The sequence below is a fragment of the Monopterus albus genome, unplaced genomic scaffold, assembly GCF_001952655.1.
Source record: "Monopterus albus unplaced genomic scaffold, M_albus_1.0 scaffold13.1, whole genome shotgun sequence".
NCBI lineage: Eukaryota > Metazoa > Chordata > Actinopteri > Synbranchiformes > Synbranchidae > Monopterus > Monopterus albus.
The window spans coordinates 1,434,573-1,449,244 of record NW_018127893.1 but is presented as its reverse complement, the minus strand read 5'-3'; the positions used below and the strand labels follow the sequence as shown (position 1 = coordinate 1,449,244).

The following is a 14,672-nucleotide window of genomic DNA, read 5'->3' as shown; positions in this document are numbered from 1 at the left end:
ACCGAGTTTTTAAAGAGTTAATGGATTATTTCATTGTCTTAAACACTTTAAGCACCAATCACTACTTTCTGACTAACCTTACTCCCAGGTCTCCTTAGAATGAGTGTAGTCAGAGGGCAGAGCTTTACAAATACAAACTTAAACGCGTAGGCCCACTAAAGCAAGATGAAACGTACACAACTCTTTCTTTATGCACACTTTTGTGGATATTTTTAGTCTACTACGAGGCCATCTGTAGGACCTGTGGAGGGGGCGTGGCAAATAGGTTGTTTTTGTGTGACGTAGCACGCAACGTAGGCACGGGACTAACGGGCGGATATTTTCAAAATGGAAGAAATTGCAAGGTTTTGGAGGGGAACAGAAGAACAACATTTATTTACCCTCTGACAGCTCCTGTAGGGATTATCGATGCACTCTGCCGATCGAGGACTAATGTTACAAACGTGCATGCATAAGCAAGGCGAAAACCTGACGCGATGAGTGTTTCGATCGGCGATAAAATTGAGGTGAGTCCTTTTGCCAGGCTAACGCCCATATGCTAGCTAACTTGGCAACATTTAAGGCTTCAAGTAGGCAGCGACGATAAAGTAGCGGGTTATCTATTAGTTGAATGGTGTTTGTCGCAGCATAATAACGTTTAGGGGCTTAAAGGGGGAATTTACAAGATATATATAGTTTAGCCAGGTTAGTTTACAACACGTTACTGATAAACACAAGTTAACTAGCCATCTCTTTGTTTCACGTGTAACATGTGTCACTTCGGCTTTTTAGCTACCTAAAATATTATGCTCTTATTAGTAGTCGTGGTAGTTGCAACGTTACATAGTGTTATCGTGCAGCTTCGATCCCTTGGTGTGTAGGTTAACTATTCCCTTCCTCTCTCGGGACAGTGTTGTTTCTTCGCAGTGCATCACTTTGGTAACCTAACATGCTGCTTAGGAAACGGCTACAAGTGGTTAGCGGGCAGAGAGCCGGGATAATTAAAGGTTTTGGTTGGCCATATGACGGCGTCAGGTGTTGGTGGCTTGTTTGGCAGTTAGATAACGTTTATTGTGGGAGGATTTCACCTTACTGGCAGTGTGAAATCCTTAGAAGCAGGGTTGTCAGTTTTACTGCATGTCCATCATGTCGCAGGCTGGAGGGACGATGTTTGATCAAGTTATGCGATATTTTTTCCAAAACCTTTCTGATGTCACCCCAGCCAGCAGAGATGAAGAGAATATTTTCTTTAATACTCAGGAAGTCACGATCGAGGTATCATACTATTACAGATCCTGCCTGCTTAGGATCAAAATATTGTTTTAACCTTAAGTCATGGTCATATTTCTCTGCAAATGTTTGTTAACTCTTAATTTCTTTTTTCCTCTTATAGGACTTTAAGGTCCTCACTCTTCTTGGTAAAGGCTCCTTTGCGTGTGTTTACCGGGCAAAATCAGTGAAGACGGGTCTGGAGGTTGCTATTAAAATGGTAAGAGTCCCTCACCCACCATTTATGTCTTTGTTGGTGATGAGAGGTAATTATAGCATGCTTTACCTGCAGTCTAGAAAATTAAACGACACACAAGCTGTTGCCAACGACTGACAGTTGAATTGTAACTGCAGTGATGAGGTTATTAAACCCCACTTCCCTCCCATGGGCTTCTTGTGGTCCCTCAGTTCCCTACAGTTGAGGTCTGAATAGTTCAACGTGGGGACGACAGATTGACTATTTGCCATCAGACCAAAACACCATACGGCAGTACTGTACAGTGTTGTATGCTGATCCTGTGAGTGGCAGGTGTATAATTATCTCTGTTCTGCCTGTGTGCAGATTGACAAAAAAGCAATGCACAAAGCTGGTATGGTCCAGCGTGTGACGAACGAGGTGGAGATTCACTGCCGATTGAAACATCCTTCAGTACTTGAGGTAATGCTGGCTGGATGCAGAAAATACATACACTACCTAAAGTCTGTGGTGACATTCATAGAAGTTCTTTAGTTTTCTGTGTGACATTAATGGCTGTTGTGAAATACACTGTATGTACAATATAATGGAAACAGAACCTAATCCTACCTTATGTAATCACTTTATTCTGTGTTATCATCACTCTTTTTTCCACTTCACTTAATTTTAGGGTTGGTTATCAGTATGGCTTTGAAGCTCAAGCAGGAGATTGGGCTCTTTTGTTACGTAGATACTGGTGTGAACTGTGGGTAGTCACACTGGTACAGTTGTTCTGGACCACATTGTGTCATGATAAATAAATATTGTTTTTATATGTTGTCTTTTTAAAGCTGTACAACTACTTTGAGGACAGCAACTATGTGTACTTAGTGTTGGAGATGTGCCACAATGGAGAGATGAGTCGGTACCTTAAAGAGCGGAAGATGTCTTTCTCTGAGGACGAAGGTCAGGCAAAACCGTTTTACTTTGAAAATCAAATGTTAATTATGTAGCAGTAAATGGTTTATCAGATTTGTAAGCTGCTTCTCTTTTAAATTTCTTGTTGTTTTTGTTCCACAGCAAGACAGTTCATGCATCAGATAGTGAAAGGAATGCTGTATTTACATACTCATGGCATCTTGCATCGAGACCTGACCTTGTCAAACCTTTTGCTGACCAGCAACATGAATATCAAGATAGCAGACTTTGGCCTGGCCACTCAGCTCAGACTCCCAAATGAAAAGCACTTCACCATGTGTGGGACACCCAATTACATCTCCCCAGAGGTGGCCACCCGCAGTGCTCATGGCCTGGAATCAGATGTCTGGTCGCTGGGGTGTATGTTCTATGCCTTCCTGATGGGTCACCCCCCGTTTGACACAGACACAGTCAAGCACACCTTGTCTAAAGTGGTTCTCGGGAAATATGAAATGCCCAGTCATATTTCTCTAGAGGCTCAGGACCTGATCCATCAGTTGCTGCAGAAGGACCCCGCCCACCGGCCCAGTCTCTCTGTTGTGCTGGACCACCCCTTCATGACCCAGAACTTGCTGGGCAGGATAAAGGAGCTGGGGGATGAAGGATCTATGGACAGCGGCATCGCTACCATCTCCACAGAATGCACTTCCTCCACCTCAGCCAGCAGCAGCAGCCGCCTCCAAAGAAGGACCAGACACATGATAGGCTCTGCCCTGCCTAACCGCATGGCACCTATTCCTAGTCTTCCACGCCAACACAACAGTGCATGTTTTGAGGACCGAGAGCAGTGGCAGCAGCAGCCTGACAGATTTCACAGAGAGGGTCGGAGCAGGGCTTTTCATGGTGGGGAGAGCGGGCAGCCTCATTCTCGCTATCTGAGGAGGGCACACTCTTCTGATCGCTCTAGCTCTACAGCATCAGGCCAGGGGTTGAATCACACTGACCTGGGGAGATGCCACTCAGAGGAGGCTTTGACTGGAGTAGGAACACCAGCCTTCCCCATGTCTACCTCTCAACACCCATTTTCAGAGCACGCGAGGCTTCCATCTCCCCCTGTCAAACAGTTGGCAAAGTAAGTAGTCTCTCCCTTCATCCAATAGTGTGTCATGTTTAACCTGGCACTAACAGATTTCACTTTACTCTTTTTCAGTTCTGGGTATTCATTATCCACACAGACAGCACATCCACCAAACCAATTGCAATTTCAAGACCTGGAGGGAGTTACAAATTGGCTTAATAATGAGGGTAAAATTGTACATTTTTTGATTTTTGATTATCTGTGCATATGTCCTAGATTTCAGCTGTATTACTTTAATAATTTCACTTAGCTAATTTTCTTATTCAGACTAACTTTCAGTGAGTTCAGTGGCTTGGTTGGGGACACTTGGATGTAACAAATGCCTGTTAATTTATTAGACTAGCCCAGATGCACCTTTGTAGCTGAAGGGGTATAAAAATTGATGAGTGAATCTTTTTAAACTAAATTTAAGCCATCTCCTTATAACATCTGATTTAAAAATATGTTCTTTTCTTGATTAGGTTCTGGGCAGAGACACACAGACAGCAGCGCGCACAGCAGCAGAGGACCTTTAGGGATTCACAATTCCTGGACAGACAAGCCTGTGGGCCGAGATGCAAACCCTCACCACAACCAGCATCACCTGCACCACCAGCGTTCCTCCAGCCCCTGCTCATACAGGGAGAATGTACCTGGAGCAGAGTTCCAGCCCCTTCACAGCACAGAGTTAAAGCTCCCTTCAGCCAAACCCAGCATAGATAAGGAGAGGAAAATGCTGAGAGACATAGTCCCTCCGCTGTGCGCATCCAGAGTGAAGCCTATCAGACAGAAGACCAAAAATGCTGTCGTAAGATAATTTGCCCCTAGTTTTTGTTTTCTGTTCACTATATGAGCAACGTGTTCAAGCTGCTCTACCTAAAGTCTTTTCAGCTGCTAGAGGGTCTAGGGAGACTCAAACTGACATCATAAGCCACCTCGCCCATCCCATCACGTCCTGTTTCCTAGCGACAACATAAACTATGGATGCCTGGTTGCAACAGACTGCACAAAATACAGCCTCCAGGCTGAAGCTAGTGTTAGCTAACTAACAAGTAAATTTGGCAGTCCGGTAGAACACTCTGGTTACGGCTAATGTGCCACAAAGCAATAATGTTACACAAAGCTTGAATTACTCTGAAATTAAAGTCAAATTAATTTGATAAAGTCAAATCAGGACCATGCTAGGTCATTAATGTTACCAAAACAAACCCATTAGCTTTAGATGCTAACACATCCAGAAGGAAGAACGCCACCTCTGAACCAAATTTGAGTCTTTTAGTTTTAGCAGACGAGAGGACGTCTGTGGCTGTGTTTGATATGAATGTATGTGGTTTCAAAGATGACTTTTATAACCTTCACTAGGTGGCAGGTGGAGGATAATTTACAGACCAGACTTTGAAAACACATTTAGAATAGCTTAAAAACCAAGAAGCACTGTAGGCAGCAGAGTGTCATGGAGAGGAATAAGATAGCAGTGAGACATTCACTTGATTTATCAGACAATGTGTAAAATCTTAACACATTGTTTTATTTTACTTGTATTTCCTACAGGTGAGCATCCTGGACACTGGCGAGGTGTGTATGGAGTTATTAAAATGCCACAGTGGGCAAGAGAGGGTCAAAGAAGTCCTTCGGATTTCCTGTGACGGCTCAATGGTGAGCTCACTATATTGGACTGAATATCATGCTGTAACACTCCTAACTTTTCTTTATACGACTGCTATGGGTTAGTACAACAACATGATATGAAACTTATGATAAAGTCTGAACTTTAATATTTAATATAATTGTAACTTTTCATCTGTTCTAGGTGACAATATACCAACCTAATGGTGGAAAGGGTTTTCCTGTGTTGGACTGCCCTCCTGCTCCTCCAGAAGATATTCTTATTTGCAGCTACGAGGATCTTCCAGGTATTAATCATCACACCTAATTTGCACCAGCTGTGGTAATATTAGAAAATGTATGCTAATTAATAAATTTTTGTCACAGAAAAATACTGGAAGAAATACCAGTATGCTTCCAAGTTCGTGCAGCTCGTGAAATCCAAGACTCCAAAAGTGACTCTTTACACAAAGTATGCAAAGGTCATGTTGATGGAGAACTCTCCCAATGCAGACCTTGAGGTTTGCTTTTATGATGGTGAGTCACATGTGTACATAGAAATGTAATCCCACTGCCAGAGAAGCTTATGAATGAGTTTATGTATGATCCTTCGTATTTTTGTCCGTGTGTAGGAGCAAAGACCCACAAGACATCAGAGCTGGTTCGCGTGGTGGAGAAGAGTGGAAAGTCATACACAGTGAAGGGGGAGGTGGGGCTGAACGGCCTGAGCCAAGAGAGCAGGATGTACGTGGAGCTGTCTAACGAGGGTCACAGCGTGTGTCTGTCACTAGAGGCCGCCATCACAGCAGAAGAGCAGCGCAGCACCAAGAACATCCCCTTTTTCCCCATAACTATTGGCAGGTGAGAGAATTACCTGTTCTATTCCCCGTTTATCTCTCCTCATCTTGTGTGGCTCATGTTTGCTTTCTGTATGTTATTCTTCCTAGGAGACCTGCCAACCCAGACTCCCTGTGTTTGCTGTCGCTGCCCTCCCACCCACTGCCTCCTGATACCGCTTCACCTCCTCACCCTCCACAAATCACTCCTTCGGTTAGTGTCTTGCAGGATGTATGACCAGATGACTTAGAGGCTTTAACAGCTAAAGTATGATGAGCCTTGCCTTTGATTTTTCTAACATTTATTTCCAGATGATCTCCTACGATGGGTCTGATTTCACCACCGCCAGCCTGGGTAAGAAAAGCTCCCCAGTGCGACAGGACCTGGTACAAAGTGCAGGAAAAGTGGTGAAATCAATATTTGTGCCCAATGTTGGATGGGCATCCCAGGTAGCTGATAAAATAAATTACACTATCAGCAAAGGTTTTATTTTTGGATTTTTTTTTTGAGGTTTTTTTTTTTTTTTTGCTTTGCTGTAGCTGACAAGTGGAGAGGTGTGGGTCCAATTCAACGATGGATCTCAGTTAGTGGTTCAGGCTGGAGTTTCCTGCATCACCTACACATCTCCAGAGGGGAAGATCACCAGGTACAAAACATGTTCTATCTTTATGGGTTTATGTGCTTATCAGCTTTGTTATTAAAGATGAAAGCAGCTCACAACTGGTCTTTTATCTGTATTCTCAATCGCTAAATAACAGCAGTTGTGGAACAGCTGATGATATAGCTTTATAGAGAGCCTTTCTTAAACTGTAATATTTAGGAGAGCTACAGCAGTGTTTATAATTTTAAAAATTAGCCCCACTATCTACATTTGCAAAAACAACCAATAAGAAACATGCACTTCACACAAACCAAAATCCTCCTGCAAGGCACAGTAACTAATAAATCATTCTGTCTTCACAGGTATAAGGAGAACGAGAAATTGCCAGAGCTCGTCAAAGAGAAGCTCCACTGTCTCTCCACCATTCTTGAACTGTTGGCCAATCCAACTACTCGTCATCTACAACCTCATTAACACTTTGTGGTGGTAAAAAAAAAAAAAAACAACAAACAAACATCCCAGTGTCACATAAACCTGACCTAGAACCGAAAGTAGCATTAGTCTGTATACCGTCTTGTCTGGTGTTCTTGTAAATATGTTTTGTTTTTTTTACATGTACATAAAACTAAGATTATGAAAGATATATTTTTATTTTAATAAGAAACCATTTTGTAAAGTCTCAATTGGCCTACTTGAAAAAGTTTTTTACCATCTTCAATTCTATGATGTGACTAACACTGAAGCAATAAACAGCAGGAGGCTAAGTGGACAATTGTCGCACTTTGTTTTGCAGTCTTCTCTTTGCACTCGATTTAATCCTGAAGTAATGTTTGTACAAAGAAATATAAAATTTCATATAATTGAAACTTGTTTTAATTTGACTGTGTTTGATAGGATGCTACCTCCCACTATAGCCAAAGAAATAACACGGGACAAAATAACGTGCAGCCACAAACTGTTAATTAAAGCCGAGCTTAATAAAATGCAGCTGGTTCAGGTTTCACATGTTTAATTTGCCCTGTTGGTTTGGCCATTTAATTAAGAAAAAGTCACAAAATTGTGGATTCCTCTCAATTACAGAACTGATAAACATACTGTATGGATGTTAAGCCTAATCATATATACACTTATTGTACAAGACACCCAAGGAGTAAACACTCAGGTGGAGGCTTGGAGCATGACGACATGGCCTGTGTTACAGACAGAACCAAGGGTAGGATTAACCATTTATTTGTCATTTAGAAGCACAATAAGGAACGAAGAGATAGGACAGTATAGTGGTGTACACGGACCTTTCCAGCTTAAACAGGGAGATGCCCTCAATTTCACCCCTTGGTGATCATATTCTGAGACCAGCCAGTTTCCTCTGAGCCTGCTGCAATACTTTGACTTTCTGAATTTATTCTTGCTTCTTGATAAACTGTGGTCAATTAAAATAAAAAAATGAACAGTGTTGTGATGTGTCTAGTGATTTTCCAGAATGCCCATTATCTTTTGTCCCAGAGAGATGCTGGTGAGACGGCTGCAGTGACACTATTAGCGAGAGGACGGTCAGTTCCCTCGGATACTGGTAGAGACAACAAATCAAATAGGAGGAGCCCTCTGGGACAAGAGACTGAGAAAGAGCAGGCTCAGGGGATGCAATAATCTGTATGCGCTGCAGGTTCCCTCCCAGTAGATGATAGAGGGAGACAGCAGCATAAACCAGAATCTCATCAGTTCCTTTGACACAACCAGACCCAGTATTTTATTACTACTCTAGTAAATAGCCAGTTTGTTCACGTGCTTTCACTTCATTCATATAAAACATTTTGCCCCATAAAATCTCAATAAAATAAAGTTGCTATTAGTAAATTTCAAGACAAGGATATTAACAAAATTTGAGTTAAAAAAAATATCTCACAGTGAACACTGGGAACAAGAGCTGCATCTCTGCCCACCACTACCCCTGCAAATGACTGGAACATCTGACACGAATACAGCAGCTGGAACGGGAGACGGGTCAGAGTACGAAGCTTGAAGCAGATGAACCAGCTAGACTTTCCAGAGTGCAACTCACTTGAGACAAAATGCAGAACAAATTCCTGTTGCCATTCAATGGTCACTAAATAACTAATACCCAGTTTAGTTGGGTAATCAAACACCTTTTATCTTAATTTAGTGGAATAATTGAGTCTCTAATTAACAATTCAGTAAAAAGTGACAGCAGTGTAAGGGGGTCAAGTTTGCCTCAAGAGAGTAGGTTGCTCATATTACAAATAAAAGTACTAAGACAGTCTGTTTAAGGAGACTTCAAAACCATGAAGCAATGCAAGAATCCTTACAGGATCCCACTAACAAATTCCTGTTGCCATTCAATGGTCACTAAATAACTAATACCCAGTTTAGTTGGGTAATCAAACACATTTTATCTTAATTTAGTGGAATAATTGAGTCTCTAATTAACAATTCAGTAAAAAGTGACAGCAGTGTAAGGGGGTCAAGTTTGCCTCAAGAGAGTAGGTTGCTCATATTACAAATAAAAGTACTAAGACAGTCTGTTTAAGGAGACTTCAAAACCATGAAGCAATGCAAGAACCCTTACAGGATCCCACTGGAATTTGGGGGGAGGAAAAAAAAAAATTCTAGAAAACATCCACAGAACACAAAAAGGAATGTGATTCCTTGTCTTCATGCACTGACTCAAACAAGGAGGTCCTTGGTTTGTTGGACACCCAACCTTAGGCATCTGATGTAGAGTAAACACGCAATGACCTATCGGTGCAACAACAATCATCTAAAAACTTGGTCACATGATGATGCAGATTCACTTTTAGTCTTTTTAACCATTAGAAATCATGTTTTCAGCAGGTGTCTCTCCTACGCTTGAAGTCCATTTGATGGCACTCTAAAAAGTAAACTGCTTACATGTGTTTTTCAAACTAACAAATCATCTCCTTACTCATGTTTGGACTCGTGTCGTCTGCTGCCGGTTGACCACAGTCACATAGCAGCCCGGGATCAGTGGAGTAGTGTTCAAATGCCCAGCCACCGCTTCTCCCCACTCAGTCTGTGCAGAGGAGTCAGTGGTACTGACCAGAATACGATCACACATCACAGGCACAGTCAATGAAAAATACAAAAAGGCAGAGAGAAAAAAGCTTACACCCAATCACCATCATTTTCAATAACTACATAGGAAAAGGTTTTTTGATTAGATATATTATCATCATTAACATCATAATTATTATTAATTATTATTGTCACCATTGTTGTCCACTTTTGTTCAGGGATCAAACAGAGTGGGGGCCAAGAGTCAGTCACTGGGAGGAAGCTTTGGTAGCTATTGTGGAGACACAGTGCTGCTGGAAGTTGGGGGACATGGCTGAGTTACACCCCAGTCTCTGGCACGGGCCCTTCAGGGTGCCGTCACCCTCTACAATCCAGGGGCTGCCACTGGGGTCTCTGCCCTGCATGCTGCAGTAGTCAGGGGACGGCAGGCTGGCGTTGGGTACCGTAGTGCTAGCTGGCGGGCTTCTGCGCTGCTCATTGGCAGGGGTGAAGTCAGGGTTGTGGCTCTGAAGCACGCTGCTGATGTGGTTCAGGAGGTCACTGAAAAACTCTGGGACACCCTCATAACCTGGAAATATAGGAAGACTTTCCTATTTAGAAAGAAATGTTAGAATCTCTCTTCTGAATGTACAGAAAACCGTTTACACGGGTAGTTTATATACCTACTCCATTCAAGTGAAGAGAGCGAAAGCAGTGAGACTTAATCCACTACATCTAAAGATAAAAACTATAACAGAAGTTGGAATAATGTACATTAATTTGATTATGCATACTCCCAGCAAAGATATTTTGGGTTCATTTTAATGAAAAGTGGGATTAATGGCAGAATTCTAATACAAAGTTGCCACATTGACAGACCTGGCTATCATGTTTTGGCCTCATTCAGTTAAGGATTAGCCAGGTGACAGGGGATAAACACGTATTTCAACAGAACTGATGCACAGAAAGAGACGACAGCAGTTTTTAGACACTGGTACCAGAAAGAGTGACAACCAGGTGACCAGAGTAAGTAGTCTACGTCAAAATGAAACGTATATTCCACTTGACTTAATCAAATATAAACCACCCCTGTGGAGGAGAGGCAGCACCTACCAGGGAATGCATTGATGTCAATGACAGCATGTTGGCCTGTTTGGTTGTTGATGATGACATCAATGCCAAACAAGGACACACTCAGCGCCTGCCGCAAGGACTTGGACAACTCTCTGATGACATCCTCATTGGGTGGCTGAGACACTCCCTCGACATTCTCTCTCTGAGATCAACATAAATATTGAAGCATATTAACAACGAAACTGAAAAAGACACATGGGATTTTAGTCAGTGACGGTGTGGACGTACCGAAGTCAAGTCTGAGGACGACTCTGGTTTGGAAACATTGTGGCTATTGAAGAAAATGGCTTTCCTGTCTAAAAAGGAAACGGAGGTATAACATGAATTTGACAGACCCTTTACATAAAGAGTGGTTCAGATGTATTCAGACCCCTTCATGGTTTGCACCTTTTACTGTGCTGTTGATTTTAATTCAAATAAAACTGCCATTCTGCCCATCAAGCTACACTCAACAACCCATAATGACAATGTGAAAAATGTTATTTTTGCAAATTTATTAAAAATCAAAAACTGAAATCTCTCACTGACAAACATGTTCAGACCCTTTGCTGTGGCACTCCAAACTGAGGTCAGGTGCATCCTGTTTGCTTTAATTATCCTTGAGATGTGTCTCGAACTTGATTGGAGTCCACCTGTGGCAAATTGAATTGAATGGACATAGTTTAGAATGTAAGTGTATACAAGGTCCCACAATTTCCACTGCAGCTTAGTACAAAAACCAAGCCAAGGAGCTCTCTGTATATTTGCAGCAGAGATCAGGGAAAGGGTATAAAACTACCAGGACCCTTCCCTAGTGTCAGACATGCAGACAAACTGAGTAACTGGGCATGAAGGGCCTTGGTCAGAATCTAACAATCACTTTAATGGAGCTCCAGAAGAGGCGGAAAACCTGTGGGAAGGATGACCGTCTCAGAAGCTCTCTGTCAGACCTTTATGGCAGAGAGGTTTGACAGAAGCCACTTTGAGTAAAAGGCATTTAATGGACTTTGAGCGCATAAGGAAAAATACCCTCTGGTCTGAGGAGACAAAAAAACCTAACTCTGGGCAGAGTTCCAGGCACCATGTTACTAGCCAACATCATCCCTATGGTGAGATGTGGCAGCATCATGCCATCTCAGCAGCAGGGACAGGTCAGGATTGAGGGAAGGATGAATACAACCAAATAGAGATCACTGAAGCAAACCTGCTCCACAGAGCAGTGACCCCAGACTGAGACGACAGTTCACCTTTCAACAGAGACAGTGATCTGAGGCACACAGCCGTGACAAAACCTGAGCGGCTTCAGGACAAGTCTGTGATTGTCCTTGACTGGAACGGTCAAAGCCCAGAACATCTGATCTGAGGATGGCTGTTCACAGATGCTTTCCATCCCATCTCCCAGGAAGAATGCGATAAACTTCCCAAATCCAGCTGTGCCAGAGGGGCTTCTAAATACTTTTATAAATAATAGATTTAGTACATTTGCTGAAATATCTAAAACAATGTTTTCACTTTGTCATTATGGGTTCCAGTGTAGGCTGATGGGCAAAAATAGCAATTTCATTCATTTTAAAAATACATCTGCAACACAAAGTGTACAAAGGTGAAGAGCTCTGAATACTCGTCATTTATATATACACACACACATTTCTCCTCTCAGTCACTAGGTGGCAGCAAAACCCAACAGGTCACTTGGACACCTTCAATTAACTTCTTTAATGGTTATCACATCTGATATAAAGAAATAAACCCACCCTGATGTTAAGTCTTTTAACCTTTAAACTTCCTCAGCCAAAAACATGTCATTTGTTTGCCTCCAGCAAGGGGCTTTTCTTTGAGGCAGTGATAAATGTGACAGGATGGACTGTGAAACGTATTGCTCCCTTTTTTCTTTATCCCTAATGATTAACATTAGACAGTGTTAGAGGGAAGGAAGAGGGGTGATGGAGGGGAGGGAACAAGTAAACACTGTAAAAAATAAATATTCCCCTTGGCTTGCAAAGTGCTGTGGTAATGAAGTGCTAGACAGATGGAGCCTTTCATTCCCAGGCTGGATGACCCCCGACTGTCCTTATCTTCATACCTGCACTTTGAGCACACAAGATAAAATAAAGTGTATAGCCCCAGGCTACAGAGCACAGTGATGTGAACACGGACCTGATGTAAAGTGTTGCTTTGTGTGTGGCGGGACACCGGCAGAGCTTTGAAGCAGTGCCACTTATCAGAAAACACTTGACACACTGTTACACAAAGCGGAATACTACGCTGATGGTAAAACTGGTTTGTATGAGGGCCTCTACTGAACCAGATGCAAATTCTGGAGCCATTTGTATCAGGGGACAACCCTGTATTCAAAGCCACACTCCAGGTAAGGATTACGACATGTTTATGGCGAAAGACACAGCTCCTCTTGTTCACTGTCAACAGCATATACCAACAGGACAAAACAAGTTCTCTCTGCTGCTTCCCTTAAAAGGGTGAACAGGTCCAATCACAGGGACTATAAAGCCATTTTATGAGGTCTTTTATTGGGTAATTTGGAGACGCCATACAACTGGTACAGCCTGACCAGTGTGGCTATTATCTGCCCTTGGACTTCCTTACCCGTCTCTCTCTCTCTCTCTCTCTCTCTCTGCCTGTCTGTCTCTTCACCTGCAGGTCCAGCAGGGAAATTCTTCAATGAGGGTCTCTCCACCACAGTGTAGGAGTCTCCCACCACAAACACCTTGTAGAGCACTGCGTTGTGGTTGATGAAGCTCTGGATAACACACGGAGGCTTCACGCTCTTCAGGTCCTCTTCGCTGAAGATGATGGCCATCTGTGGACAGTGAATGAAACAGCTCAACGTCAAAAGATTTATCATTGAAAACAGTCTGAGACAAGTCTGGTTAAAACCTAACTCAGTTCGATGTCGAGTGTGGAAGAATTAAGACTATCAGACCGGCCTGACAGGGCTATTGATTTTAGATGACACACAGGTACAGCACTTTATCTGACCGTGTTGTTTGGACTTGTGTTAAATGACAATTGAGTGAGAGGACAAATGTTACTCTAACTAGCGGTTACAGCGGAACGGTGGTTTGCACTATCGCCTCACAGCAAGAAGGTTCTGGGTTCTGTGTGGAGTTTGCATGTTCTCCCTGTGCCTGCCTGGGCTCAGGAATAAGCAGATAACGGATGGATGGACAAATGTCACTGTTTACACAAAGTAACCTGAGAGCCCTGTGGCCTCTTACCTCGTGGGAGTTGGTGCCATGAGCCACCCGTGTTTTGCAAACTGAGGAAGAAATATAGGTGAGGATAAACCAGCAGAGAAATTAGTCAAGGTAAACAAACAAATGCTGAAAAGCTCTAATGAAATGACAGCAGGGTACAAGCATCCCCCATTAAGGTCTTCTCTTAAAACTGGGCATAGGATTGTAGCTACAGTGACAGCATATAGAACATCCAGTGGTTAACAGATCTAAACAATCAGTAGCCAGTGACTGAGACGGAGATACTTACTGAAGGGGAATGAGAGTCCTTGCCTCCTGATTTGCTCCAGCACATCTGGGCTGCACTCTGTGTTCAGGACCATGAATGGAGGCGAGCAAATCCTCTCATCTAACAAAAACAGAAATAACAGAACAAAGAGGGGATTGGTAGAGTTACAGAGACGATCTCACTGGTGCGGTCTTCTAGAAGCCAACAGAATGACACAAAGACTAATGATTTGTTTTATTAATTATTCTGTCGAGTACCTTTACATGTAACCGACTGGCTAGCTGGTATTTTAAATTCCATGTTTTGTTCAACTGAATGTTGATTAACACGATTTCCTGCCAAAGTCAGCTACATTTATGAACATAAAAGCTGAAAATCTGTTGTAGGATCGACTGTATAACAATTTATTTCTAGTTTTGTAAAGCTGTCACAGCTTTAGTGGATAGTAATTTGTGTTGATGCACGTTGTCGTGACTAGCCAAACTAACATGCACAGGTCTGTTTGGTGCTCGAGGCCATTGTGTTATCATCCACAGCTACTACAC

The 14,672-nt window shown here is 42.6% G+C and overlaps 2 protein-coding genes across 2 annotated transcripts in view; one reads left to right on the top strand and one right to left on the bottom strand.

Annotated features, from left to right (window-relative positions):
* The first annotated feature begins 299 nt into the window (after positions 1 to 299).
* plk4 (polo-like kinase 4 (Drosophila)) lies at positions 300 to 7,955 on the top strand. Its single transcript, XM_020590866.1, has 15 exons — positions 300 to 506; positions 1,373 to 1,468; positions 1,811 to 1,906; positions 2,275 to 2,389; positions 2,504 to 3,473; positions 3,552 to 3,646; positions 3,941 to 4,266; positions 5,010 to 5,114; positions 5,269 to 5,371; positions 5,451 to 5,600; positions 5,696 to 5,924; positions 6,011 to 6,113; positions 6,212 to 6,349; positions 6,440 to 6,546; positions 6,864 to 7,955. Exons 1-15 carry the CDS (start codon positions 477 to 479, stop codon positions 6,973 to 6,975), a joined length of 2,775 nt encoding a protein of 924 aa, XP_020446522.1. The 5' UTR covers positions 300 to 476; the 3' UTR covers positions 6,976 to 7,955.
* Positions 7,956 to 8,861: 906 nt separating this feature from the next.
* Positions 8,862 to 14,672, bottom strand: part of itpk1b (inositol-tetrakisphosphate 1-kinase b) — a 39,529-nt gene continuing 33,718 nt past the window's right edge. The window contains exons 6-12 of the mRNA XM_020590867.1: positions 14,149 to 14,247; positions 13,881 to 13,921; positions 13,297 to 13,462; positions 10,894 to 10,961; positions 10,645 to 10,807; positions 9,748 to 10,120; positions 8,862 to 9,572 (exon numbers count right to left, since the gene is read on the bottom strand). Of these exons, the coding sequence (XP_020446523.1) occupies positions 9,801 to 10,120; positions 10,645 to 10,807; positions 10,894 to 10,961; positions 13,297 to 13,462; positions 13,881 to 13,921; positions 14,149 to 14,247 (857 nt within the window). The 3' untranslated portion in view covers positions 8,862 to 9,572; positions 9,748 to 9,800. The remainder of the gene's footprint in view (positions 9,573 to 9,747; positions 10,121 to 10,644; positions 10,808 to 10,893; positions 10,962 to 13,296; positions 13,463 to 13,880; positions 13,922 to 14,148; positions 14,248 to 14,672) is intronic.

Excerpts from the sequence above, each read along its gene's own strand:
- plk4 (XM_020590866.1), top strand. The coding sequence starts at position 477 with ATGAGTGTTTCGATCGGCGATAAAATTGAG. Across the intron at positions 1,907-2,274 it reads AACATCCTTCAGTACTTGAG|CTGTACAACTACTTTGAGGA; the intron begins GTAATGCTGGCT and ends GTCTTTTTAAAG. Across the intron at positions 3,647-3,940 it reads AAATTGGCTTAATAATGAGG|GTTCTGGGCAGAGACACACA; the intron begins GTAAAATTGTAC and ends TTTCTTGATTAG.